The sequence below is a fragment of the Osmerus eperlanus genome, chromosome 13 (genome assembly GCF_963692335.1).
Source record: "Osmerus eperlanus chromosome 13, fOsmEpe2.1, whole genome shotgun sequence".
Lineage (NCBI taxonomy): Eukaryota > Metazoa > Chordata > Actinopteri > Osmeriformes > Osmeridae > Osmerus > Osmerus eperlanus.
The window spans coordinates 6318432-6344202 of NC_085030.1; the positions used below are offsets into that span (position 1 = coordinate 6318432).

Genomic DNA, 25771 nt, shown 5'->3' on the forward strand with positions numbered 1-25771 from the left:
CCCCCTACCTGGAGGAAGATGACGAGGGAAGACTAAGGTCAGCCGTGATAACACACCAAGGCCGTAGCCATGGAGTCAACATTGGGGGGGACAAATTACATTTGTTATGATCATTTCGGACAGCGTGCGTGGTTGCCTGTCGTAGCATAGCACATTTATATTTTTAGATCAATATCTTGGGGGGGACATTTTGACCAGATTTGAATATTTGGGGGGGGGGGGGGGGGGGGGGGTGTCCCAATATGTATTAAGATTATGGCCTTGCAACACACACAACGGCTTCCTAGCTAGAAGTGTGAGCCTGGAGATAATGTTTACAAACACAACTTATCAATTAGGCTGTATGGGCCACTTAGCGCATTCAAAAGTGTTTGACCTGTTGGCATCCATCTTGAAAACACATCAGCATCATATACAATCTTGATGACTCATCCCCGCATCATATTCTAGTGGAATGATTGGACATGATGTGTTTGGTGTGTGCAGGACTGCCCAGCATGAGCGGTACGGTACCCTGACACTGGCCAACTCCACAGGGGCAGACACAGGGGAGTACACCTGCTTCCCCATGTACTGTGAGGACACCGAGTGCAGGAAAGAGTACGACAAAGCCGTCAAAGTGTTCATCTTCTTCCCTGGTGCGGACTCCTGCCTCTGAAACCATTTACTGCGTGTGTGTCTATTTCATCTGCTGTGTTTATCTAATCGGGTGTGTTTATCTAATCCCTGTAGTCATCTTGACTCATCTGCAACGTAATCATTGGTATGATGGTGGCAGGTGCAACCTTTGGCAGAGTGTAGTTTAGTTTTGCACATATCACTAACAACCACTCTCCTCTTTGACCTAGACCCTCAGGAGCTGTTTGTGCCCTCGGAAGACTACTATGAGATCATCCAGCTGCGAACCAATTGGCCGACAGTCCTCCCCTGTCAGGTGACGTCCCCCGGGGCCGAGGGTGACGCTGCACCGGGAGTTCCCGCCCGCGGAGGTGGCGGTGGACGGGACGGAGATCTCCTTCAACGTCAAGCGGGGCTTCACCATTCACCGTCCCAAGCCACACCACGCTGGGGGGCTGTACTGCGTGGCCAGCCTGGGGAACCTTCGACAGAGCTCCACCAAGTACATGCTGATCTACGTCAACTGTGAGTCCCTGGAACCTCAAATCCCTCCCTGCCACCGTGGAGCGAGGATATTATCAACTAGTGAACTGTGAACTGTTAGAACCTTTCAAGGTGTCATTCGATTGACATGTGTTTTTCAAGTACTCCACTGTAAGATTCAAACGAAACGACTGAAGTCACAACTCGGCCTACCTCGTGCAGAACATGTACAACTGATGTCCGCAAGTGACTCACCTCGGCCTTGTTTCCTGTTCCTGTCCGTCAGACCCCATGGCCCCTCCCACCCCGGTGATCCAGGCCTCGTCCAGCTCAGTGGGCCAGGGCGAGAACCTGCAGGTGGTCTGCACCGTGCTGGGGGAGCAGGACGTGCTCATAGACTTCAGCTGGGAGTACCCCGGGCAACAGGTAAGGAAGGAGGTCACACCGGGGGGGAAATGTAGAAGGGTACCATGGTAGTGAGGTAGAGATACCCAGTCTATAGATATCCTTTTATAGATCAGAGGACATCACTGCAGTTGTAGAGTCATAGTCATCCATTTTCATAAGATAATGTATATATTGACTCAGGATCCATTCATTTCTATAGCACATTTAAAAACAGCCAATGTTGACCGAAGTGCTGCTGCCTATGCTAAGTTATGTAAAATAGAAAGCATTCAAATATTCAACATAATACCCAGACACAGCACGGATGACATTGCTGTACTTACACAGTCTCATGGGCTGGGGTTAATAAATGGGTCTTCAGATAAGATAAGAAAAACGTCATTAGTGGGATGTGGAGCAGAAGACTGTTCCAGATCCATGGGGCAACAACAAATGAGACTGAAAACCCGAAGGGAGAGAAAGGTTGATCAACTTCAGCTGTAGTGTCTGTGCTGAGTCACTGCCCTGTGTGTGTTCTCCAGATGGGCCGGCCCCTGTACACCCAGGACAGCGTGAGACCCGTGGGGGGCGGGGCCGCCCGGCAGCAGTCCCAGTCGGTTCTGCTGGTGGACGAGGTCAGAGACGTGGACCAGGGAACCTACACCTGCACAGCCCAGAACCTGGAGGGCTCAAAGTCTGCATCCACCACAGTCAAAGTCCTGACAACGCCCAGGAGCAAAGCTAAACCCAAACCCCAGAAACCATGAGGTTGTAGGAGCTACTGTTGCTGGACAGCTGAGATAGTGACTGACATCCAGCCTTGATACAGTGGGATAGACAGGACGACCACCCGGTTTTAGAGCTTGATGAAATGTTGCATGTTGAAGTGTCTTCTCAAAACTGTTCTGTAAACTGTATCATCATTTGAGAGAGAGAGAGAGAGAGAGAGAGAGAGAGAGAGAGAGAGAGAGAGAGAGAGAGAGAGAGAGAGAGAGAGAGAGAGAGAGAGAGAGAGAGAGGGGGGGGGGGTATATTACTGTACAATGTTTTGGGGGGCAGTATTATAGCTAATAGCATTTTGAAAGTGTAATATTTTCCTACCTTTTTGTATAAGCTATTAAAAGCCATTTCATAATATTTCAGTTTGTAAATTGTATTTATTCACAATATTCTTAACACTTGCAATTTATCAACCTCGTGTTCTGCCAACGTAAGACATCATTCGGTCACTAGATGGAGCTATAATTGCACAACGGGTCTAGGAGGATCTTACTACGGGACATGCTCCTGCCCGGGCCTCGCTTCCTATCGCTCTCTGCGCAGTTCAAATCTCAGAGAGGGAAAAGAGACGGACCGTTCCTCATTGTGCGGTGAGTGTTCACAGACATACACCGATTCCTCCAAGTCTTGGCGTGTCTTCAGAACTGCTCGGCGTGATCCCACATTCACCGAAGAGTTGACCAAGAGATTGCGTGTGACAATTATGGTAAGTTTTGATCTTTGTAGTTTTCACTTAGCCTAACAGTCTACTATATATACTGATGCTGCAGCTAGTTGACGTTGGCTAATCAGAACAGAAGCTAGAATGCAAGGCATGCATTTACTTAGAAGAAAACAAGTTATATTAAAGCTACCTTCTTTTTTCCATACTTATTTGGGAAATTTCCAATGCATTTACTTCTATATTGATGCATAAGTAGCGAGCCAAATTTCGCAAACAATAACACTGAAAACTTTGCTTGGCATGCTTCCGGCAGCTAGACTGTTTTATAGCCAGGTATCCGCGTCGCGTTACAGTATAGTAGTCGACGAAGGTTTTCATGGCATTGTTGCCATCTCTTGCGTGTGCTGTGGATGGGGGAACTGCACGTTCGCATGTCTGTGTGTGTGTGTGTGCTTGTGTGTGGGTCAGTCAGCATAGTGTATCAGCCCACCAGCCTGTTTTCACCTCATCCATCTCCTCTGTCAGCCACAGTGCCCAGACCTTAACTAGATCCCACTAGGGAGCACAGAGTTCTGTTTAGCCTGCAGTAAATGTTTGGGTTGGGGCTCGCTCTCTCTGACGGGTCTCCTTTAATGCCCAGGACTCTGGGAACAAAGAGGTGTGTGTATGTGAGAGTGAAGTGTTAGAGTGTGAAGTGTTATAGTGTGTATGTGGGTGGAGGGGGAGGTGGCACCCTTGCAGTCTCTCACACTGCCAGGCTGTCGTCGTGGAGACCAGAGGCCACAGATGACCTCTGAACTTTAGAACTATGGTGTATTGTAGGACATCCACTCAGCGGATGTTGGTCAGTGTGTGTGTGTGTGCGTGTGTGTGTGTGAAGGACCTGCTCAGGTTTGACAGGGGCTCTTCACGCACTGGGTGCGGAATGCTCACCACAAAGAGTGTCAACATACAAGTTTGAGTTAAGAAAGGGCTCAGTGATGGATATTACACACACGCAATGCAACACTGAGTCAGAGTGATGGGTGGAGGAGTCATTTCAAGGAGTTTGCTAATACACTAAGTGCTGTCTCCTCATCGTTCAAGAATGCATCTCCAGGATTGTTATGGAGGTGCTAGGCCCCTTCCTTCCCCGTCTCTAAAAACCAGACTCGGGGAGTTTCAGAGAGGAGTGGATAGAGAGGAAGAAACACCACGCCAACACTTCTCCCCTTCAGAGTTCCCTTCATCAAAGCCTAAAAGGTGTTGGATTCAAAATAAAAGACAGGAGAGTTCCGGAGAAAAGCTTCCTGCTGTCTGATGTCTTCATTCAGCTGTTTGACACCCTCAGGGGGCTGACACTCTTCACTGGGAAAGAGGTGTGTGTGTGCGTGCGTGTGTGCGTGCGTGTGGATGTGTGTGTGTGGGTGTCTCCTATACACTGACAGCTGATGAAATAGTGATTTCGCTGAGCCAGGCTGCTGACCTTCCTCTCAGCCCAGCATAGCTAAGCAGCACTAAAAGTTAAAGAGCTCTTAGTAAGGAATCCCAAATGGACACAAAATCATTGACTTGCAACTGACAGAAGTCTGTTTTTCATGCGCCTGTGTGTGCGTGTGTGCGCGTGTGTGTGCGTGTGTGTGTGAGTGAGAGAGAGAGGTCCAGGGGGACTCACTTTGTTTCCCCCTCAAGACAGCCAGCTAATCGAAGTGCTAATCACCTGCCTGATCTCTGCTCTACAGTATCTCTCTCCCCCCCACACTCTCTCTCCCTCCTACACACTCTTTCTCTCCCTCCTTCCTCTGCAACCTACCTAAGACTAAGTGGAGGAGAAAGTCCTGTGCTCTGTGACGGATTACATAGCTTTCACACTCTCCCCCCCCCCCCCCTTCCTCTCTGGTCATCCTGATCCTCTCCGAGGAGCATCTGTGGCTGAGCTTGTGATTAAAGCCTAGTGCTGTTAACACAATCCCAGGAGATGTGTGTGGTGTGGTGGCTTCCAGGCAGGGGGGTGAAGAGGCTTCTGATGAGACCAGGAGGCTGGAGCACACAGCCAGCCCAGCTCATCGATAGAACCATCTAGACCTGACCATGCTGCATGTAGTACATCCACACAAGGCATGCTGGTGCGACAGGGAGGCATTACATCATACAACGTGAAGACTGCGGTCTAATACAGGGCGGGTAACTAGTTATCTTTCATGGCCTTAATGGTTAATACTATGTGACATGGTGACAGCACTCTATCTGCTTGCTACACCTGTTGCTATACTCTGCTGAAGTTCCTTGGCAAACAGACTAGCAGTGCTATTGACAGTGTTTGATATGGAACACACCCCAGGTTAATGATTGTTGTGCGGCTCAGCTGCAGGTGTTTAGAAACCTCAGCCTGCTCCATCTCAGCTCACGGCCAGTCTCTTTCATCGCCTTGCATCCATTGCAATGTTTTCTCCCGCTGTTTGCCTTGCTACAAGGAAGTAAAGACACCACAGCCCATGAAGAAACAACAAAGGAACTAACACAAGATAAAAGAGAACCGCAATTGACGTCTTTCTTTTTCCAAGTAAGTCACCGGGAGACGCCGTCTCGTTTCTTTCCTCCAGCTCGTATCTCCTCTTCAGCCTTCAGACTGCAGGACAAAGGCCCAGGACGGCCAGGCACCCCTGACCTTCAGAGGGGAAAGGTCACAGGGGGCGGGGAACGGGGACAAGCCCCATACTGGGCCTTTTGTCCTGAAATGTCACCATCACAGTGTTGGGTTTGGAAATAGCGTGTTACTGTAGACTGCTAGTCTATGGAGGTGCCGTCCCGGTCTTAAGGCTTTCGCTGGCTTTGTTGTTTAGCAGCTGTTGACGTGTGCTCGGTGTCGGCCCCCGCGGGCGGGAAACAGTTCATCCATGTATGTTTCTGATAAGAGTTTTGAGATAGGACTTATTAGTATCCCCCTATCACGTTGTTATTGATCCCGATTGGAGTGATTATCCCTTGAATAGGCTAGCACACCCACACAGATATCTGGAATGTTTGTGTGTGTACGTGTGTGAGATAAGATTCAACCCATACTGTAACGTTGCAGATCTCCATGAGATCACAGCAGCTATAATACAGGCTATTGTTGTTCCTTTATTTAGCCCTGCTCTCAGGCTAAGTGGCGGCCGGCCAAGCTTCCAGAACACTCTTTTTAACAGGATCCAGGATTGTTGTGCTCTCCCGTCCTTTAGCATAATGCCTGGAGCTGGGTGGAGGCAGAGGTAGCACGCAGGAGAAGGCCTTGACCTGCTATCAGTGAGTGAGCAGAGACCCAATCACAACAATCTCCTCAGTAAAGGCAGAGTCCTATTTTAGATCTGAATACAGTAACATGAGCTCCAGTCAGGGCGGTACGGCAGCATATTTACCCGCTCTTTCCCAACCGGCCACCAGGGCAGAGATTGATTGAAATGCTTGTTTACATTCTTGAGGGCAACTTGGAGACCTGCTGTAATATGAGATCTGGTTTCAGTGTGCTGGGTCCCTCAGGTTGCTCCACACAGCGAAACTTGGCCTGGAGTTGGTTTCATCATGTTCTTGTCTGGTCTGAGTGGCTTAGCTGAAGGAAATTAGTCTGAAGCACGGCCTCTCTTGCCAGTGACACAGGTAACTGGAAACAGGCCTTGACATGCTGTCTGTCTGTCTCTGTCTCTCTCTCTGCCTGTCTGTCTGTCTCTCTCTATGTCTCTGTCTCTCTACCCTATTGCCTCACCTCATACCTTTCTGTTCTTCCAGTCAGTGGATGGAATAGATTTCTATCTCGGTTTGCACCGAAGCATTTCAGGAGGGGTGGCCTCCTCACATCCCACCCCCCTCCTCCTTCAGTCCTCTCAGCCTGGCACCGGGCTCCCCCAGGTCACATGGGAAGAAAGGGGGATTGAAGGAGTCCCATTCACTCTCTCCTTGGCTGGGAGGAGAGAACAATGGTCTCTTCTTCCTCTTCCTCAGAAGGCAGAGTCTCTCCGGCCAGACTTGTGATATCTGATCCACAGCAGAACCAGTCCATCCTGCTACCCACCCCATACTCACACCATTGTCCAGACGGTACACACACAGTGTCACACACACGCATGCACACACACATTTTTCTGTTCCATCACTTTCTCACCCTCCTTATCTTGGCCGTCTCTGTTTGTCTCTCTGACTCCGTCTCTTTTGCTTCCCTCCTCTCTCTCTCACTCACTCTCACTCTCTCACTCTCTCTCTCTCCCCCACAGCTTTTCCTGTCTTATTCTCAGTCTGTCTGCCTCCTAACCCAGGTCTGATCCTCAGGTATTGTGTGATTATCCCAGAACAAACAGGACTGTTGATATATGTGGGTGAGAGCAGGCCTTATATGAATAGCTCAGATCTGGAGGGGATCGTCGGGACGGCTCGGTCACATCCTGGTTCATTGTCTTGGAACCGGCCGAACGAGTCGGACCATGCCGGCCCCTCAGGACCGTCTGTGTGTGTGCAGATAAACAAGCAACAAGATGGAGGAGATATGAGGAGGGAGGGAAAAGAGAGGTGGAGGAGGGTGACAGGTGAGATGGACCAGCAAGTCACAGAGTTAGGCAGCGCCTGGCTCCTCCCACTCGGGCTAGAGCAGCACAGCGAAGCAGGAAGTCAGGTAAGGGATGGATGCTGGAAAGAAAAAGAGAGATAGGCAGAGAAACGAGAGAGAGGTCGAGATTGAAAGAGAAGGAGAGTGAGGGAGCGTTCACCAGAGGGACTGCTGAATAGAGAGAGGCTGTGTATTGTGGTGAGTCATCATGTGAAATAGGAACCATTACCAATAGTGTAAATCGAAAAAGGAGTGATAATCAAAATACTTCTGCTGTTGATTTGTTTTTCAATGGTAGCAGTTTAATGTAGCTTTGGAGGGGAACTATACCCCTGATGCAACTCATTAAAAGTAGGTTGCTTTTTTCTTCCTATAGTTTGTCCTGGGCTTTATGTAGGCTAATATGTGCAATACACAGAGTAGAGCTGATACACTCCATCTCAGAGCTCTGGCTGAGACATCTATCCTCCAGACATAGCCTAGTTGTTTGTTAGTATTTGCCCTATTTAAAAGACTGTAAAGCATTACATAAAAAACCATGGTTGTGATTTACCAGTAGTCTGACTCTAATACCGGGGCAGTGTGGGAGGATGGGGACCTAAATGACTAGCTAAGGAAGCTCATTTGCAATTGAAATGAATGCGCCAAACTTTTAGCTTAATCTTTTATCCCGAGCTAATGACATCACGGGGAGGAAGTTGCCTGTGCATTTACCCACACGAAATTCCCCTGATTCACTACCAGGAAAATGCCACGCTAATGACTTTCGGTTGCTGTTGTGTCCATAGGCCTCCACAGTTGACGGGACAGTATCGGGTGGCCTTCTGTCATCCCACTCTTGTTTACAGCTGTTCCCATGGTGACAGGACATCCACATTTGTGGACACCCAGATTCAAAAAGAGTTTCTGTTTATCAAAAAATAGACGAGGAACTGCTGAGTCACAGACGACGTAGAGAGGTGTGCTCAGCACCGATGAGGGATTAGCAACTACAGTAGCATCCTGCTCTCTTCATTCTGTCCTGTGTTGACAGGGTGGGCTGGCAGGAAGTTGGAGCCAGACAGACACACACTCCTCTAGGGATGGGCTTGCTTGTGCTCTTAGATCAGGACGCTTGTGTGTGCGTGTGTGTGTGTCGGAAAGTGGGTTCCGCTCCGATCACCGCTCTATCGCTGTGATCACAGAACGGTGACTCCTGCCTGAACCTCTCCTGCAAACAATGGAGCCTGTCGGCCACAGAGCAGCTCTGTGATGAAGGTAATGAGCAGGTTCACTCTATCCTGTCCTTCACCAGCTGGCCTGGCCTGGGCCCAGCTCTGACCCTGCAGTCTCGCTCCTGCCCGTGTTGGGGGGTATTATCAGTCATTACGGCTCGGATTCTACCCATCCCAGTCCTGTTCCCACGAGATCCCAGGACGCCTGCCTGTTATTAAGACTGTCACCACGGACCGTAATAGCCCTGCTTTTGTTTTGAGAGTCTGATTGTTCCCTTCATAGGGAACCTTCCGGGCCGTTGCTGTGAGAAGGGGAGAAGCTCTCGCAGGATTCCACGTAGGTTAGGTTCATGGCGAGCATCTCTGCTCGCTCTGACTTCCTGGCTGCCTTGATGGCAGGCCTAAAGGGAAATGTAGGGATTCAGGAGAAGGTGGAGCCACGCCTGGAAACCTTCCAGACATCTCAGACCTCCATGTAGGGGGTCTGGAGAGCCGTCTGCTCCAGGGGGCCCCTTCTACCCGACAGAGCAGCGGCCCTCCGACACGTCTCGAAAGGGCGCGTTAATAATTACCCAGGAAGCGATGTAAGGAATGTGACTTGTGTTCCCTCCCTTCGATGTTCTGTTCCTGTCGGTGCCGAGCTGTGCTGGTGGACCTGGTTCAAGGTGAACCAAGAGCAAACAGACGGGAGCTGGAGGCCGGATTAGAACGCTGGTATGTGGCTGTGTTTGCACTCCCACAGGCCCCTGCCAAGGTATGCCATGACCATGTTTAGGTGCTGTTCTTTATCAGGGAAGTTATCGGTCTTGTGTTTGTCCAGTGATAGGGTTGTGATATGAAACTCTGTAAACATTCTCTTCATTTAGTTTGAAGCTGCATATTTCTGTGCTCCCCTGTGTGTGTGTGTGTGTGTGCGTGTGTGTCAGTGATTGAGAAACGTATGAATCACTCGTTAAAACACTAGCTCCGCAGGGTCAACCAGGGACCCTGATGGCATTACTGCTAATCAGAGCTAAATACACACAGGGGAATTTCACACTACACCAGCGTCCATTGAACACGTCCATTCACTCTCACTCTGCGGCAGTCGAATAAAACAGATAGCCCAGTAATCCCAGACAAAGAGACTAAGAGGAGGCCTGGCTCAGCGCTTCTGCCCCAGTATCTACCTAGGGTGTCCCCGCTGTAACCTTACTGCCCTGCGTGTGACCTGACGACCTGCTCTGGGATGTGCTTGACTGACCCTGTCTAAAACAGACCACGGAATGTTGCTCCAGGGCCATTAGGCTATTCTCATCATCACCATACCACTCTGCTGTTCTGCCTCACTAAAATAGCCTCATACTACCCTGCCACACGGCCGACAAATGCTAATCAATAGGTAATTCCTCTATTATGGGGTGTTGGTTCACCCCATATCAACCCTGGTTAGTCCAGTGGAGACTGGGGATAGAGTGAGAGAGAGGAATCAGGCCTGGAGGCCTGGACACAAGTCAGGTAAGGTGGAGGGCAGGGCTGGACACACCACTGCTGTTGGCAGCCTCCCTTGCCATCGGAGCAAAAGACACGGTTTTATTGTGTGTGTGTGTGTGTGTGTGTGCGTGCGTGCGTGCGTGCGTGCGTGCGTGCGCGTGCGTGTGTGTATTCTCTAAAATGTTGAGTCAATTATACAAGTTAACAAGTCAGATAATAAAATTCTCTTTAGAACATGGGCAATTGGCTTTGCTTTACTGCCTGTGTAATGCCTTGTTTGGTGGTGGTTTTAGTGTGTACTGTAGAACTAGTGAGCTTGTGGATGAGTCCTGTTCCAGCTGTGTGTTTGCCCCAGTTTTGCAGTGGCAGCTGGGATGAGGAGTTTCCCTCCGGTCATGCTGAGTCAGGCCTCTGGAGGCCCACAACTATGTTTCCCATAGTGGTCCTGCTCTGTTAGTCTCAGATGAAAAAGAATTGCGTAACCTATAAATTATATATTAGACTTGTATATTATATATCCTGTATAGATACTTAATGCGTCTGTATGGGTTTCGGTGCAAGCCAGTAATTATCTGCACAACAATGTAAACAAACTTTTATGAAGTGAGAGAGCAAAGGAGGAGGAAGGGAGAGTCTCCAAAAGCAGGTGTTCACTCGTTATTCGGTATGGTTGAGTGCGCTTGTGTCCCTGTGTTTGTCTGTGTGCGAAAGTGTGCATGCCTTAGTTGCTGTCACCCTTAATATTGTGTTCGAAGAGGGATGAGTCTGAGCTTGTGTTTTTCCCAGAATGTCTGGAATGTGTCTCCTCTGTGTCAGAGTCCTCCCATGTCTCTGGCCTCTGTTAGGAAGCTTTAGTCTCCAGAGAGATTCACAAGAACCCGCTTCAGGGAAGACCTCGTCTCCACGACAGAAGACCTGATTTAAATATCTGAATAAGAAAGGGTCCTCGAAGTCCTCGACTCTTTCAGAGTACACTTAACTGTTTCATACAACGCTGGTGTGGTAGAAAAATGTGGTTTTCCCAGACACATGGGAGAACTTTCTGTTTACTTTGATGTCCCGGATTTTCAGGGGCCTTCTTGGAGAAATCAAAGTCCACAAGTTTTAACACACGCGTAAACTGGAGCACAGTGTTCAATTAAGTTCTCTTCGACTGGTAGAAGGGAACTGCTTTGACCTCTGTGTGTGGGGGTGTGCGTTTGTTTGTATGTGTGTGTGTGTGTCTCTGAGTGTGTGTGTGATTTAGGAGGCTGTGCAGTGTGTCAGGGCCCCTGTGTAGAGGCCCTGGCTGGGTTGTAAATCTCTTCGTGGCTCCTGGCGTGCCCGGACCCATAAACTAGAAGGCAATTATGGAAAACAACTGGACGCAAGATTGTTTCAGTCCTGCAAGATTTGTGACTGCAGTCTAAAAGGATCTTTACTCCCTTCCCCCCCCCCCCCCCCCCTCTCTCTCTCTCTCTCTCTCTCTCTCTCTCTCTCTCTCTCTCTCTCTCTCTCTCTCTCTCTCTCGTCTCTCTCTCCATCCTCACCCTGTCCTTGAAGGTTGCCTATTGCATCAGTGAAACACGTACACGCTCACAATGAGCAAGCCAGGGGGATCAATGCTTCTGTTGGTATTGATATTGTAAGGTTGGGGTCTGATCCAGTAGTCTTGCTCCTAGCTCCATTGATCTGTACCCACCATGAGGACAGAGTTGGAGCAGCCCAGGGCTGGGGGTGAGCTGCTGTGTGGGGGGCTAGCTCTTCTCATGAATATAACCATGAGCAGCCTTGTGTGCAGTGATCTGGGCCTGGCTGGAAGCCCTGACTGGAGGAGGCTACAGTTCTAGTTAGCTCTACAGGACCTCTCTCCATCCTCTCTCTCTCTCTCTCTCTCTCTCCGTCCTGTCTCTCTCTCTCAATCCTCTCTCTCTCCGTCCTCTCCACTCTTCCTCTTCATCCGTCCTCTCCACTCTCTCTTTTTCTCCTGTTTCTCTGTCTCTCCATCCTCTCTTCTCTGTTTGCATAATTGCTCTACCCGTCCAGGCCAGCAGTGCAGATCACTTGATAAACAGTTGGAATGCTGGAAACAGAGGAGCTGTCGGAGGGGTCCTGCCCCCCCCCCACACACACACACACTCACACACTCACAAACACACACACACCACCACCACCCAGACTACAAGCCCCCCTTCCCTAACCCTTGTGCCCCCACACCCACTGACAAGCCCCCCTCCGTCTCCGCGGCAGCTAGCTAGGAAGGAGAGAGGGCATGCTCTGTTTGCCTCTATTTTAAGCCTGAGATAATGACCTGGCCTGGATTAGTAATTAATCTGAAATACTGCCTCTGTCCCTGCTACTGTACACAAACTGTGTGCGTGCGTGTTGGTGTGTGCGCGTGTGTTATGATCTATACAGGGAGGTCTGCCAGTGATTCAAACAGGAGTCCGTCGGGGCATGATCGTTTATTTAATAAACGAGAGCAGTGTTTTACACTTCACCACAGCGAAGGTCAAGTGTAAACAGGATTCATGCGTGTTTGTTTAAAAGGATTCTGTTGAAGGGTTTGGGTTTCTGTCTGCTTACTGGACTTGATTTGTGGTGTTCTGAGTAAGTTGTGTTGTTTTTGTAGGTCACCATATAGTGTGTGTGTGTGCTGGAACAGAGGGGTCAAGTGGGTGAAATCAATAGAGATCTTTAACGAGGTTGTCTAAAAGGAAGAGGGGGGGGGGAGAGAGGGGGATTTAAGAGGGGATTGGAGAGAGGATTGCATAGTGATGGTTCGGTTTGTCTTTCGTAGTCTATACAAGGACAGTTGGTCGGGATTCCATGAGACGACTCTTCTCTGGAGAGCTCATGTAGGCCCAGAAAGAAACACAGGTGAACAAGCTCTCTGTAAATAGGAATGTACTTGTTTTGTTTATTTATCACATCAAATTAGAAGTCTCCTGTTTGTACATCAAAGGCTTTAGACGAGCCCCTGTGAACATCTGAGCCCGGCTGTACATGAGTTTGCCAGTGGATCTGTGTGTATGCAGGTTCGTGTGTGAGAAGCCACACACAGCAGCATCAGGTCCAGAGTCAGCCCCATGCATTGGGGAGTCTGAGCCCACGTTAGCCACCCTCTGGAGCCCCAGTGACTGTCAGACACGCGTGTCGGTGGCCTCTGTGGAGCGCGTCGTCAGAGCGCTCCCTGTCTCCAGGGCTCCAGTAGCCTGGATGGGATCCCAGTTATGTAAGGGACTTCGGCCCGCTGCATAGGCTGCTGATAGCCTGTCCCGGCTAAACCCAACACTCTCTCTCTCTCTCTCTCTCTCTCTCTCTCTCTCTCTCTCTCTCTCTCCGCTAAGCTCGTTTGTAGCGTGTTTTCCATGCCTGAGAGATGGAAAACATTAGGTTCATCGGTAATGAGGGTATTACAGCAGGGAACATGCGTTATTTGGGATTTGGAACGCCCGCAGAGGCCCCATGTGGTTTGTGTGGTAGTGAGTGAACATGGTTACTGGAGTGTTACGGTTGACCTGCACCTTCACCCTACCCTCTGTCCCAACTGCCACCTTTATAGAATAGGAAACCAAGCCCTCTCTCCCTGGGCGAGTCCCATTCGTGTGAACGCAGCCTTCTCTCCCTGGGCGAGTCCCATCCACTGTGAACACAACCCCAGCTCCCTGTGGCTGTCCTGCTGTGCTCTGCTTGAGAGCTCTGACACGATGAGCGAGTGTGTTTTCTGCTCAGTGGTGTGTCTGTGTGCGTTTTCAGGTTCACAGCACTGGGCTGTGTGTGTGTGTGTGTGTGTTCACAGCACTGGGCTGTGTGTGTGTGTGTGTATATGTGTTCACAGCACTGGGCTGTGTGTGTGTGTGTATGTGTTCACAGCACTGGGCTGTGTGTGTGTGTGTGTGTGTGTGTGTGTGTGTGTGTTCACAGCGCTGGGCTGTGAGACAGCTGTCTGCACCACAGCTGATGACAGGGCAGCACATGTCCGCTCACGCTCAGCGGATCAGGAGAGAGAGAGAAGGGGGAGGCCTGGAACACAGGAAAACAAGCGAGCAAGGAGAGGAGAGGGAGGAGAGGAGAGGTTTAACAGCCTCTGGAAGAGATAAAGGACACTTGTGTCCTTTATCTCTATGGTCTATGGTCTATGTGCTGTTATCATGCTAAGCGATGCGGTGGTGTGTTCGTGTGTCTAGTTTAAATGACGTTTCCTGTGGAAGAGATGTTTATTTGACTGTGGCTGACTGGCGAGGAGATAGTCAAATCAACAGCTTGATAGCGAGCGCTGCGGTTTATTGACTAAGTGATAAGACAAGGTAATGTTGGCAGTTGAATCAGGATCTTTTTGCGGGTTCATTCGCTGTCGCCAACTTTGACAGGCTTCAGACAAGACTACTCTGGTCTCCTCAGTCTCTCACACCTCGACTTTGTCTCCCGTTCTTCCTCTCCCAGAGTTCCTCAGGGCATCACCCTGCACTGTAACCAATGGCAACCTCGGTCCAGACCCTTCCTCTGTCCCGCGATCCGAGCAAGAGCTTCCACGACCCCTTCCCGAACCCGCCTCTCTCCTCCCGGTGCAGCATGGGAAGTGTAGGCAGCCTGGTGGAGCGGCCGGACGGCCCCCCGGGCAGAGCGGGCAGCAGGGCGATGCCCCAGGTTGGGCCCAGGCAGGCCAACGGGCTCCTGAAGAAGGGCTTCACCCAGAGAGAGCTGCTCAACTACCTCAACATCACCAGGTGACTTCTGATTGGGCCTCACCCTCTGGTGATTGGCTGATTACCGAGTCATCTCCATTTCTTATCAAATGGGACAGATATAGCATCATTCAGTTCTAAAGTTCAAAACATACTTAATGACTTTGTAGTTGATCTCCAAAAATCCTTTGTATGCATAGCAACAGATAGAACTGGGCAAACAGGTCTTGACTGTTTGTGAAACATTCTCTGAATCTTGAAACAGTTCACTGTAGTGTCATTATTGCTGTTACCAGGAAGGAGCCTAAAGCGGGGTCCGGCGGGGCCTGTAGGAAGGACATCCTGTCGGTCATGGCGTCCGTCACGAGAGAGCGAGACGTCGAGGAGGGCAACATCTACACCCAGGTGTACCGCAAGGACAGCACAGAGCTGGAGCTGGGGGGGAACTCCCTGCCCACGGGGGGCAAGTACGAGAAGGTGAGGACACAACCGTTAAGAATGTAACAACTGCAAAATAAAGGAACAGGGATTTCATGCGGGTGGATCGGTTTAGTCCTTCGCTTTGGACCGAGCTTGGGATGCAAACTGACTTTCTCCTTCTAATAATGACATCATAAGTCTGAGACTGCGCTTGGCCGGACTGCTGTAAGGCAGGCGGCCATGAGGACTGTTGTTATGTCCACAGCAGCGCCAGTTGGGTGTTCTCCCAGTAGTGACTGTGTTCAGGAGCAGGCCAGGGACGAGGCATAGCCCAGTGCCTTCTTTTAAAAGCGTCTGGATCAAATAGGTGTCTTTCAGCAGGGGGGGGGGGGTGTAACATGCAACATATCAATGCGATGACGACGCCTCCACAGTCTGTCGGTCAGGCGTAAATCTCCATCTCTCCTCCCCTCGCTCTCTCCAGATTGCATAGATCGAGTATCGGCCTCCGTGGCGTGGGGTGAATTTATAGCCGTCATCAAATCTCGCCCCGTCTCGCCCCAAATGTATCAGGCCCACAAACGCAGGGAGGGGAAGGGGAGGAACCCGTATTGATTAAATAGAATGAATCTGACCAACGCTGATTTATGTAGCTTGGCCTGAATGTCGCTGGCAATGAGTCAGATGTGGTTCTCTTCATCTCTGTCACCCCACTGTCTTACCTCACTTCCCTGTTCTCTCCCTCTCTCTCTCTCTTAACATCTCCTTCTCTGTAACCAACCAGCTCCTTTTTTTCCCTCCTGCTCTTGTCTTTAGCTCCTTTCCCCCCCTCCCTCTCTCTCTCTCCCTCTCTCCCTCTCTCTCTCATTCCCTGTGGTGTGGGGGGTTTGAGCTGTCAGCACCTGCCTGGTCGTCGGTTTGCCAATGCTGGACCTGGTCGCCAACCGGAAACTAGTCTGACGGGCAACAGCGAGTTTCCCGGTCCCTTCCTACATCTACCAAGTTGAACAATGGATTTTGATGTTTCAAAACCCATTGACACTTCCCTGCTGTATGACTATGTTAAGCCTGTGTTCTCACCAACCGTCTCTGGAGGAGGGGATCCCTCACTGAATTGCTCCTCCCAAGGTTTCTTCCATTTTTTCTCCTGCAGTGAGTTTTTCTGGGAGTTTTTGACCTGAGATCCCCTATCCTGACATTCAGACTCCACCATCCCCCATCTTTTGCTCTCTCTCTCTCTCTCTCTCTCTCTCTCTCTCTCTCTCTCTCTCTCTCTCTCTCTCTCTCTCTCTCTCTCTCTCTCTCTCTCTCTCTCTCTCTGTCTATCTCCATACATATCCCATATCCAGTCAAATACTGACCCATGTGTGTCTGTGTCCCTCCTCCCCCCCCCCAAGCCTCGCCTGCGGCCGTCCGCGTTCCAGCCCGTCACCCCCAAGAACTTCAGCTCCATGCAGAACCTGTACCCGTCCTCGCACGCGGACGAGCCCGACCTCGGCCTGTCCAACGGCCTCCACCGGGCCTACGGCCACGCCCCCGGGGCCGCGTCCACCTCCTCCTCGTCCTCCTCCCCCTCCCGCCGCGGAGGGGCCGCCTCCGCTGGACACAAGGTGTCGTCCCGCGTGCCTGCCTGCTCAGACAGCCGCCTCTGTCTTGTCCTAACGTGTGCCTGGCTGTATAGATCCTTAAACAGCACTCTTGAGTAGGATACATATGGATGGATGGAATGAACTGGGATTCACACGTGACCATGATTAGAATGCTGACGGAGAGTTTGTCCGTGGTAAAGGGAAGGATGATTGTGATGGTGGTTGTGTCCAGGTGCTGGCGTCGGTGCGTGGGCTGAGCCAGGAGGATGAGAACCTGTCGGACTCTGGTCATAACTCCATCAACAGCCTCCCGCCGTACCGGCCCCCCTACCGGCCCCCCTACCGCCCCAACCTGTCCCACATCAGGTGAGCCACTTCAACCAAAAGATCTCAGTGTTTTGGGGGCATTTGATTTCAATTTGACTGGTTTCACACTGTATTACTTGGAGTGTCCACACCACCCGTTGTGTATTTTCCACTGAGTGATATGGATGACAGTATTGACTATGGCGGTGGCTGGTGATATTGACTGCTGGTGATACTGAATGTTGTTATTGATGTCGGGATGTGATGGACTGTTGCGGTGTCGATCGTCCCCCCTCAGCGCCTCTATGGGCCACATCAACACCATCGGCTCGCTGGAGCGCGGCTCGCCGGGGTCGAGGGCGGCGACGGGCGCGGTCCCGGGGGAGATGGCCATGTCGTGTCGCAGCATGGCCACGCTCAGCCGCCTGGCGCCGTACGGGGGGGAGGCCCCGCCCCCTTACGAGATGATGCTCTCGCAGTCGGTGGAGGAGGTGGTGAGGGGATGGAGGGATGGATGAACGAATGCACGGATGAATATGAGGGTGGATGGATATATACGGATGGGGAAGTGGCTATAAGGATGGCTAAGGGATAGATGGATGGACAGTGGGCCACCTCAGTCTGAGCCCCTTGTTGGTCGATGACGTCGTGGTGTGTTCCCCAGGTGCGCGACCTGGAGGAGCGTCTGGTGGAGAAGGAGCATGAGCTGAAGCAGGTGAGGAGGAACCTGGACGAGAGCGAGGGCGCCATAGCACAGGTCAGACACGTCAGGTCTCCTATCTCTCCCTCCCTCTCTCTCTCTCCCTCTCTCTCTATACCTCCCTCTCTCTCTCTCCCCCTCTCTCTCTCTCCCTCTCTCTCTCTCTGTGGTATTCCTCTCTCTTTCTTTGTGAGTAGAAAGTGGTCCTGTCTGAGTGGTCCTCCGTCCCCCCGTCCCTCTTAAAGGTGTTTGAGGGGAAACAGCGTCTGTGGGAGAAGGAGGTGGAGGAGCTGAAGCTGCTGTACGCCGCCAAGCTGCGCCAGGTTACCCAGCATGCCCAGCGGTCGCAGCGCAGCCTGCAGCTGCAGCTGTACAAGGCCCAGCAGGAGAAGAGCCGACTGCTGGAGGAGCTGGAGGGCCTCCGCAGGGAGAGCAGCCGCGAGGGGGCCCCCGCCAGGGGCCAGGGGACCAGCCCCACCCTGGAGGAGACCCAGTGGGAGGTGAGGGGAGGAGGAGGGGGACTGGGAGAGGAGGAGTGGGGTGAGAGACATTAGGGAGAGGGGGGTCTGGTCAAGGGGGGAAGGAGATGACTGGGAGAAGTGTGTTGGTGCTAGAGGTTGGGGGGGGAGGGGTGAGGGAGGGATAAAGGGAGGCTGTGTGGGAAAAATGCCGAGGGGAGGACATGAAAATGCTATGCTCGGCACGTTAACAGAGGGTTGTGTGTCTCGTGGCTCTAAACTTTAATTATAACTTTCAAACCTTTTCTTCTCTCTTCTTACTCTTTGGACCTCCTCTTTCTTCTTCCCCCCCCCGCCCCCCCATCCCTCCCCCTTCCTTCCCTCTCGGTGTCTCTCCCTCCCTGCCTCCCTCTCTCCTTTCCCCTCCCCCGTCCCCCAGGTGTGTCAGAAGTCGGGGGAGATCTCTCTCCTGAAGCAGCAGGTGAGGGCCTCCCAGGCGGAGGTCACCGCCAAGCTGAGCGAGGTCTTCCTGCTGAAGACGCAGCTGAGAGAGACGCGGGGCGAGCTGCAGCTGGCCCTGCAGGGGACGCCGCGCGGGGGAGGAGGGGAGGGCTCCTCGGGCGGGGCCACAGGTAGATGTCTCGCTGTACTGTACTCTACTTTACCTTGCTGTCCTCATGCCTTCTCTTCTTACCTTGCCCCGCTCCGCTACCCGAGATCAGTGCACTTTCCTTGTCTCTACTGTGCTGAACTCTACTGAAATCTCCTTGACCTGATTTTGGTGCCTTCTACTTCTTTCTACTGGGGCCTCACCTACTCTATTGCTCTCCACCTGTCTTTCCTTGACTCTGACCTGCCGGTCTCTCCTCGTGTGTGTGTGTCCAGTGGGAGGGCCCGCGGGGGGCTCCACCGAGGAGCGCCTGCGTGCCGAGCTCCTGCTGGAGCGCCGTCAGAGCGAGGCCCAGGCCACGGCCTTCGAGGAGGAGAGGAGGACCTGGCAGGAGGAGAAGGAGAAGGTGATCCGCTACCAGAGGGAGCTGCAGGCCAGCTACCTGGAGATGCACCAGCGCCACCAGGCCCTGGAGGCCCAGACGCTGGGACTGAGGCCCGGGAGGGGGGGGGAGGGAGGGGGAGCGGGGGAGAGGAGAGGGACGCTGGAGAGAGAGCTGCAGGAGGTGAGGGCTGGGAGGGAGTGGGAGGGGGGAGGAGGAGGGGAGAGAGAGGGAGGAGAGAGGAGAGGGACGCTGGAGAGAGAGCTGCAGGAGGTGAGGGCTGGGAGGGAGGGGGAGGGGGGAGGAGGAGGGGAGAGAGAGGGAGGAGAGAGAAGTGGGACTTTGGAGAGAAAAATGCAGGAGCCCAGAGCACCCAGGCGAGGAAGAGGAGGAGGCGGACGAGAGGAAGAGGATAAACCTCCCACTGGCCTGCCGTGGATAGAAAGGATTGAGTCCTCTGAGATCTGACCGTTGGATCGATTCCAAACGACCAACTCATCCTTCACCCTGTCTACTTAACCTGAAAGGATAGCAAGGCCCCGTTCCAAACCAGACATGTGCTCCCTCAGCCCCAATACCCTTGTGAATAGACAGCATAGTGCACCACCTATTATTCACTGTACGTGCTCCCAGCCAAACACGGACCAGCCAACTCTGAAATATTGTATAATAAAAAATGGAACAAACATTTGCTAATTATGATGTTCTTTTATGTTTGTACAGAATAAAACCAAAATGTTGGAAGTACCACACTGTAAATACTGTTATGAAACCTGCTCTGTTGGACTGTGTTCTAGAAGGATCTGGAGGAATGGGATTGAGTCGTGTGTTGTCATCCTGCCTCAGAGCTGTGTTTCTGGTCCAGAGAGCTGTCTGTCTCCGAGCAGAGATCACAGAGCTGATTCTGGGATTACAGTCCTGCTCAGAGCATGTTACTTATGGATAGCAAACTGTAATACCAGCAGGATCATTTTTTGGACTCATATTATTCCAGTCATTGAAGTTATTTATGCTTCTAATTTCCAGTATGCCCTTGTCGCCGTGCTAGGTAAACTCTCTTCATCTGAAAGAGATGACCTGTTACAGACCCATGATGACTGCTATAGCACAAAGTTGTATGGTTGTGGAACTGAAATTGCCTTTCAATTTACTGTAAGATTATCACCCCAAAGTTGTTTAATACTGAACATATTATACAGATCCAGTATCACGTCTGTGTTTATTTTGTCTCCCAGTTACTGCATGATGTACATGAGAACTTAAGCTATCCAAAACTCTCCTGACAGATCTGTCCTTATTTTAGCTTTCACCTGTGATTTTGTAAATTGTGATGCGAATGTTCTAAGAAAATAAGGTTCTCCTTCTGTCTATGACTGGTCATGCTTGGGAACTCAAATACTATACTGTGACGTTGTCAAACTACTGAAATGTACAGTATGTGTGTATATTATAATGTGGTCCTGAATTTCTACAGTAAACATTTATGTGTGAAAAACATTTTGGTCTGAAAGTGATTCATGAACATTACAAGCCATCAAAGGAATGCACCCTTCTAGTTCCAATATTTAGTGTTTGCAGTGGCAAAGCAATTGACCTTCCTTTTTAAAGGGAACAGTTAATGATTAATCAGTTAGTTATGGCGTGAACTACAAGGAAGCATGTCCAGAATGTGTTTTTTTGGACTATGGACTATGGAACACACAGTGTTCCATAGTCCAGTCTGTATTTTGGGGGACAGTGCTGTGGACTTTGTAGAAGTGTCCCTTTGTCATCTTAGTGTCCCCCTTAGTCCTTTAGCCTGGTTGAAGGCCTAGGCCCCCTGATCTAACCCTGCTTGTGACAAACCGTGGCCCTCGCATGGCTCCTCCCTCAGCTCGGACGCAAGGGGGCAAAGGTCGACGCAAGATAGGGAAGCATGCTTGTTACCGCAGAAACGGTCCGGGGTAAGATCTAGAAGGTAGTGTCGGGGTGTTTCAGAAGTTCAGCGCAGGACAAACCCGTTGGGACTTAGCGACGGAAGTGAAGCTTGTGATTGACATGTCTCTGTGTGTATGCCTCCGCTTCCTGTTGCAGGTTGTTTAGCTTCTGATCTGAATAGTTTCCAGTCCTGATGTCGACTTCAGAGGGTACACCAGGAGGCAGGCTGAGCAGCAGGACTGACTCACTAGGCTCCCTCTGTCATATTACATAAAGCAGAGCTTAATATAACTCCCCTGCTCTCATAGGTGAGGAGACGAGGGCAAGGGTTCTACTGGTGTGGAATGGGGATGGTACAAGATTTCTACTTACTGTTACGCCGTAGGAGGGCAAATCCGTTTTTGAAATCAGTCTCATGCTTCTCGAGTGGTACACCATAGCTTTTGTTTATAGAATTGTTGTCTGATATGATGTGTTCCTGATAAGGGTGTTGAGAACCGAAAAGCTCAGTGTGGTATGTTTGTATGGGGGTAGCCCCATCTGGTGGCCATGCAAGGAATAACTACTATGTGAACAACGGGTGAATGACAGACAGGTGAGCAATGTGAAATTTGTTGACAAACATGTTCATTCTAAAGAAACTTCCTTTCATTGGTGCTCTTTACAGAGGTTCTCTAACTTGACTCACAAATCAAATACAAACCAGGAGTATAAAGTTTTATTTTATTTTGATGATGCAAGTATTTGAAACATGTCCAGGGTTAGATATTTACAATAAAACTTGCAAAACAAAAAAACAAAAGCTGGAAATTAAACCTCCTCCAAGATCTCCTACCACAAGAAAAGATTATCAGGAGCTGGAAAGGCCATACAAATCAAATGTCATCTTCCAATCTTTTGAGTATTTAGAGTAAGCAATCCAGGAGTCAACCAAACCCATGAATTAAATGTAAACCCAAACTTGATTCATGTGAGCTGACACAAACATAAAAAATGTAAATAATCCGCTAGTGAGTGTTGTGAGACCAGAGTGATGTCATGGTTGCTAGGCTGGCGCTGAGCTCGCTCAACAACAAAGCCTCACAGACGTGAGGTGACATAACTATTTCATGGCTAGGACCACAACAACGAGATATCAGGAACTATACATCTGGGTGTGGTACAGCCAGCAGAGGAGTCACTTTAGGCTAGCGTTAGCTTGAGAGCTCGCTATTTTTCGCTCTAGCAGTCGGCCAAATCAGCGCAGGGAACCAGGAGATAAAGAGCTCATGGGCTGAGGACACCCTACCCAACATCCAGCTCAGTCCTCAGACAACTTCACAACCATGTAGTATCGGTGCTGCGTTTGCCACTAAGTATGGTTTTACTATCTTACATGAGTGATGGAAAATTGAAACAATGCACATTTCACAGTAGTATAATTTTCCTTTTTTGTTATATTTTTTTTTTTTAAATACATACATAGAACAATAAACATGGCTTCCATAATGAGGGGCCTTCGTGGAGCAGGAGCAGTCTTTTCACCCTTGACCTCAAAAGAAACGGAGGATCCGCCTAGCACACGCACTGATGAATTTCACCCACAGGGACGTTCAATCAGTCTTGGCCTTTATTACATCTGAGGGAGGCGTCACATGTCTTAACCACGTCTTTCATTCACGACAGACTGCTACTACGATTAACCTCCACCACCAAATAAGCCATCGATACAATTTATATGTGAATATACTTTCTCAAAAAGGTCTCTTTGAACTGTCTCTGTATAATAGAAGTTTAAATACTATCGTGAAACAAGCCGCTATTAAACCCAGTCACCCATACATAATCGTTCAGCCCATTCTCTGTCCAAACACCTACCGATGGGGGAGGATAGGAAAGAAACTAGCAGTCATCCATAACTCAATAAAACTAATGAAAATGGTAAAGCAGGCAGTTGCAAAAATGAGTGTCAATGAGTGATCCTTTTTCGGAGTCGTGTTCCTTGTGGCGTTCTTTGATACTGACTGACCCCCTTGTCTCTGTGCTGCCCAGACTGGGATCATCCACACAGGTCTCTATACAGAAGGGGCGGCTGATGGATTCCGGGCGCGTCTTGGGCCGACTGCAGGGAGTCGGGGGGGTACGGAGGAAGGGAGGGGAACGGGGAGGAGGTTCAGCCATTCTCTGGAGCGCGGTAAGGGAAACGGTATCAAAAGAAGATCTGCTTGGCATCTGATGGGTTCTGTTCCATGGGGCAGTAGGGGCATTTGAGCCTGGAGAGAGACAAGAGGAAGATGTTCAAATGTGCTTATCGTAGCTCTATCAATTACGCATGAACCATTTCTTGTCCAGCACTTTGGGGAATGTCCAACCAAAGACGCCCAGCATTAGCTTCACTCAAAGAGCTGTTCCGCAACTTACTTTCCGGAGTTGGTGAGTTTGTTGAGGGCGTCTCTGGAGATGACATGCCCACAGATGAGCTTCATAGGCGGGTTGCTCTCGGAGGTCTGCTGCCGGAGGATGGGGCAGGCGAACACAGAGTGGTACCAGCACTTCTTCCCCAGGTCGATCTCGATCTAGACAAACACACCCCCCACACAGCGAGCATGAGTAGCCTGCAGGACCCTGGCCAGCAGCGAGCGAGAGAAAGGGATGGCAGTAGGAGAAGTACGAGAGAACTGAAAGAAAGACTCACCAGTAGAGGAGAGACAAAAAGAAAGAAGGAGGGCGAGAGAGAGAAGAACATGGATGAGAGAGCACAGGGATGGGGGAGGGGGAGGCAGAAAAGGAAAAAGAGAGAGACAGAATGGGGGGGGGGGGGGAGTTTGGAGGGCTTACAGGCAGCTCATCCTTGTGTGTCCAGACTCCGCTGCACTGCCTCTGCTCTATGACCTGCTTGATGTTCATCAGCACGGGCAGCGCCATACAGCCCGACGCAAAGCTGGGGAGGAAGACAGGCTGGGGTCACATCAACCACAAACATCACCTACAGTACGGTGTTGGTCTAGCTTCACACTGAAGGGGGGGGGGGGGGGGGGGGGGGGGGGGGTTGGGGGTTGCGTGTGTGTGTTTGTGGGACTCGGCTTACACTGAGGTGTGATTTTCAGTGTGCGTGTGACTAACCTGACACTGAGGGGGGACTCTACAGAGAGGCCCAGCAGAGCACAGGCGTCCCTGGTGAAGATGTTGCAGATCTCGGCCCACTGGTTGGTCTCCAGCAGCGTGCGGTAGGGGGAGTTCTCGATGCCGTGACGCAGGTACACCAGGCTGCCCATTAGGATCTGGATGTCTGGGGGCACCACACACACACACACACACACACACACAAACAAACACATACACAATAATGAAGAGGAGACAAAGAAGGGAACTATTCGTCTGGTTCAAGTTATATATCATTAAAGCAAATGGGGAAACTTCTCTTCAGCACCAGGTCTAGGGTGAGTCCCCCTGTGCTTGTGTCCACTCTAACATTGTACCCAACATTGACTTACAACGCTACCCCCCTAACCCCAGCCCCCTGGCTGCCTGGCGCTGCTCTACCTCTCTGGTGCTGCGAGGCGAAGGGCTGGAAGTGGCGGGCGTACTGCAGGGCCTCCAGCTGGTTGCCGATGCCCCCGTTGAGCAGGCTGATGAAGTAGAGGCGGTGCAGCTTGAACTCCAGCGTGCTGTTCAGGTCGAGCAGACGCTGCCTGTTCGTCACCGCCCACCTGGCAGGACACACAGACACACACACGAGAGAGAAAGAAAGAAAGTGAAGGCGAGGCGGCGAGAGAGGCAAAGTGCAAGAGAGCGTGAGAGGAACACGCAAAGAAAGATGGAGAGAGAGAGGCAGAGATGCGAGAGGGCTACTCCACGTACTCCAGCGCTGGTCGGAGGTCCTGCATCCTCAGCCCCTCCAGGATGCGGTTGAGCTCCAGAAAGGGCTGCTTCATGCTCATGTCGATGACCACGCCAGACTCCTGCAGGGCGCGACAACAAAAAACACACAGCGCCGCCACAGGCTGCTTCAACACACTGGGAAGCAGCGACACCCTCCGGTTTGGCATCGATAACATGAAAGGTGCCGTGGGACGGGAGGCGCCTGTGGCGTGGGATGTTTACCTGGCAGAGGTCCTCTGCCACGCTGAGCATGCCTTGTCTGTAGAGGTGCTCTACGATGGTCTCGCTCAGGTACTTCTGTCTCTCTGACGAGTCCCACACCGTCTCCGCCACCACAGCGCTCACCTCCGCGTCGAAATTCTACAAACGGGCACAACGATGATTCGTCTGTCTGGACTGTCATTCCAGACGTGGTGGTGACAGGCCGTGTGCACTGTGTGTGTGTGTGTGTGTTAGACGCTTACCCTGTCTATGGCTTTGCCCACTTTAGACACACTGCCATGGATGTCCTTGTGTCGTGAGGCCAGCATCTGTACAGTTTCTTTAATGTTCTTACAACACTGAGCCATCGTTTGAGACAGGACTGAAAAATCTGTATCTTGTACTCCTGTAGGCGAAACAGGCAGGTTACATGCCAACATGGGCATGGTTATATAAAGCTGATGAATCATGCCAATGCATCAACAC

The 25771-nt window shown here is 51.0% G+C and overlaps 3 protein-coding genes across 9 annotated transcripts in view; 2 read left to right on the top strand and 1 right to left on the bottom strand.

Moving 5' to 3' along the window:
- The window catches only part of LOC134032404 (platelet-derived growth factor receptor-like protein), a 3658-nt gene extending 1177 nt beyond the window's left edge, over positions 1-2481 (top strand). The window contains 6 exon segments of the mRNA XM_062476376.1: positions 1-37; positions 487-638; positions 849-952; positions 954-1143; positions 1388-1527; positions 2031-2481. The exon segment at positions 1-37 is cut by the window's left edge and continues 106 nt beyond it. Coding sequence (XP_062332360.1) covers positions 1-37; positions 487-638; positions 849-952; positions 954-1143; positions 1388-1527; positions 2031-2255 — 848 coding nt within the window. The 3' untranslated portion in view covers positions 2256-2481.
- A 324-nt stretch (positions 2482-2805) lies between these two features.
- On the top strand, positions 2806-20803 carry n4bp3 (NEDD4 binding protein 3). Of its 7 annotated transcripts, none has more exons than XM_062476538.1 (10): positions 2806-2974; positions 14600-14883; positions 15138-15318; positions 16659-16871; positions 17083-17216; positions 17455-17650; positions 17821-17913; positions 18102-18356; positions 18754-18946; positions 19200-20803. In XM_062476538.1, exons 2-10 carry the CDS (start codon positions 14633-14635, stop codon positions 19772-19774), a joined length of 2091 nt encoding a protein of 696 aa, XP_062332522.1. In that variant the 5' UTR covers positions 2806-2974; positions 14600-14632; the 3' UTR covers positions 19775-20803. The 7 variants fall into 7 exon arrangements, with proteins under 7 accessions (XP_062332522.1, XP_062332527.1, XP_062332526.1 ...); XM_062476543.1 differs by having other exon boundaries at positions 17821-17871; XM_062476542.1 differs by having other exon boundaries at positions 17455-17647.
- A 1123-nt stretch (positions 20804-21926) lies between these two features.
- Positions 21927-25765, bottom strand: rmnd5b (required for meiotic nuclear division 5 homolog B). Its single transcript, XM_062476574.1, has 8 exons — positions 25549-25765; positions 25307-25444; positions 25064-25164; positions 24746-24912; positions 24326-24491; positions 24041-24143; positions 23624-23778; positions 21927-23475 (listed from the first exon to the last, which is right to left on the bottom strand). The coding sequence occupies exons 1-8, from the start codon at positions 25753-25755 to the stop codon at positions 23412-23414; spliced, it is 1101 nt and encodes a 366-aa protein (XP_062332558.1). The 5' UTR covers positions 25756-25765; the 3' UTR covers positions 21927-23411.
- Positions 25766-25771: the final 6 nt, after the last annotated feature.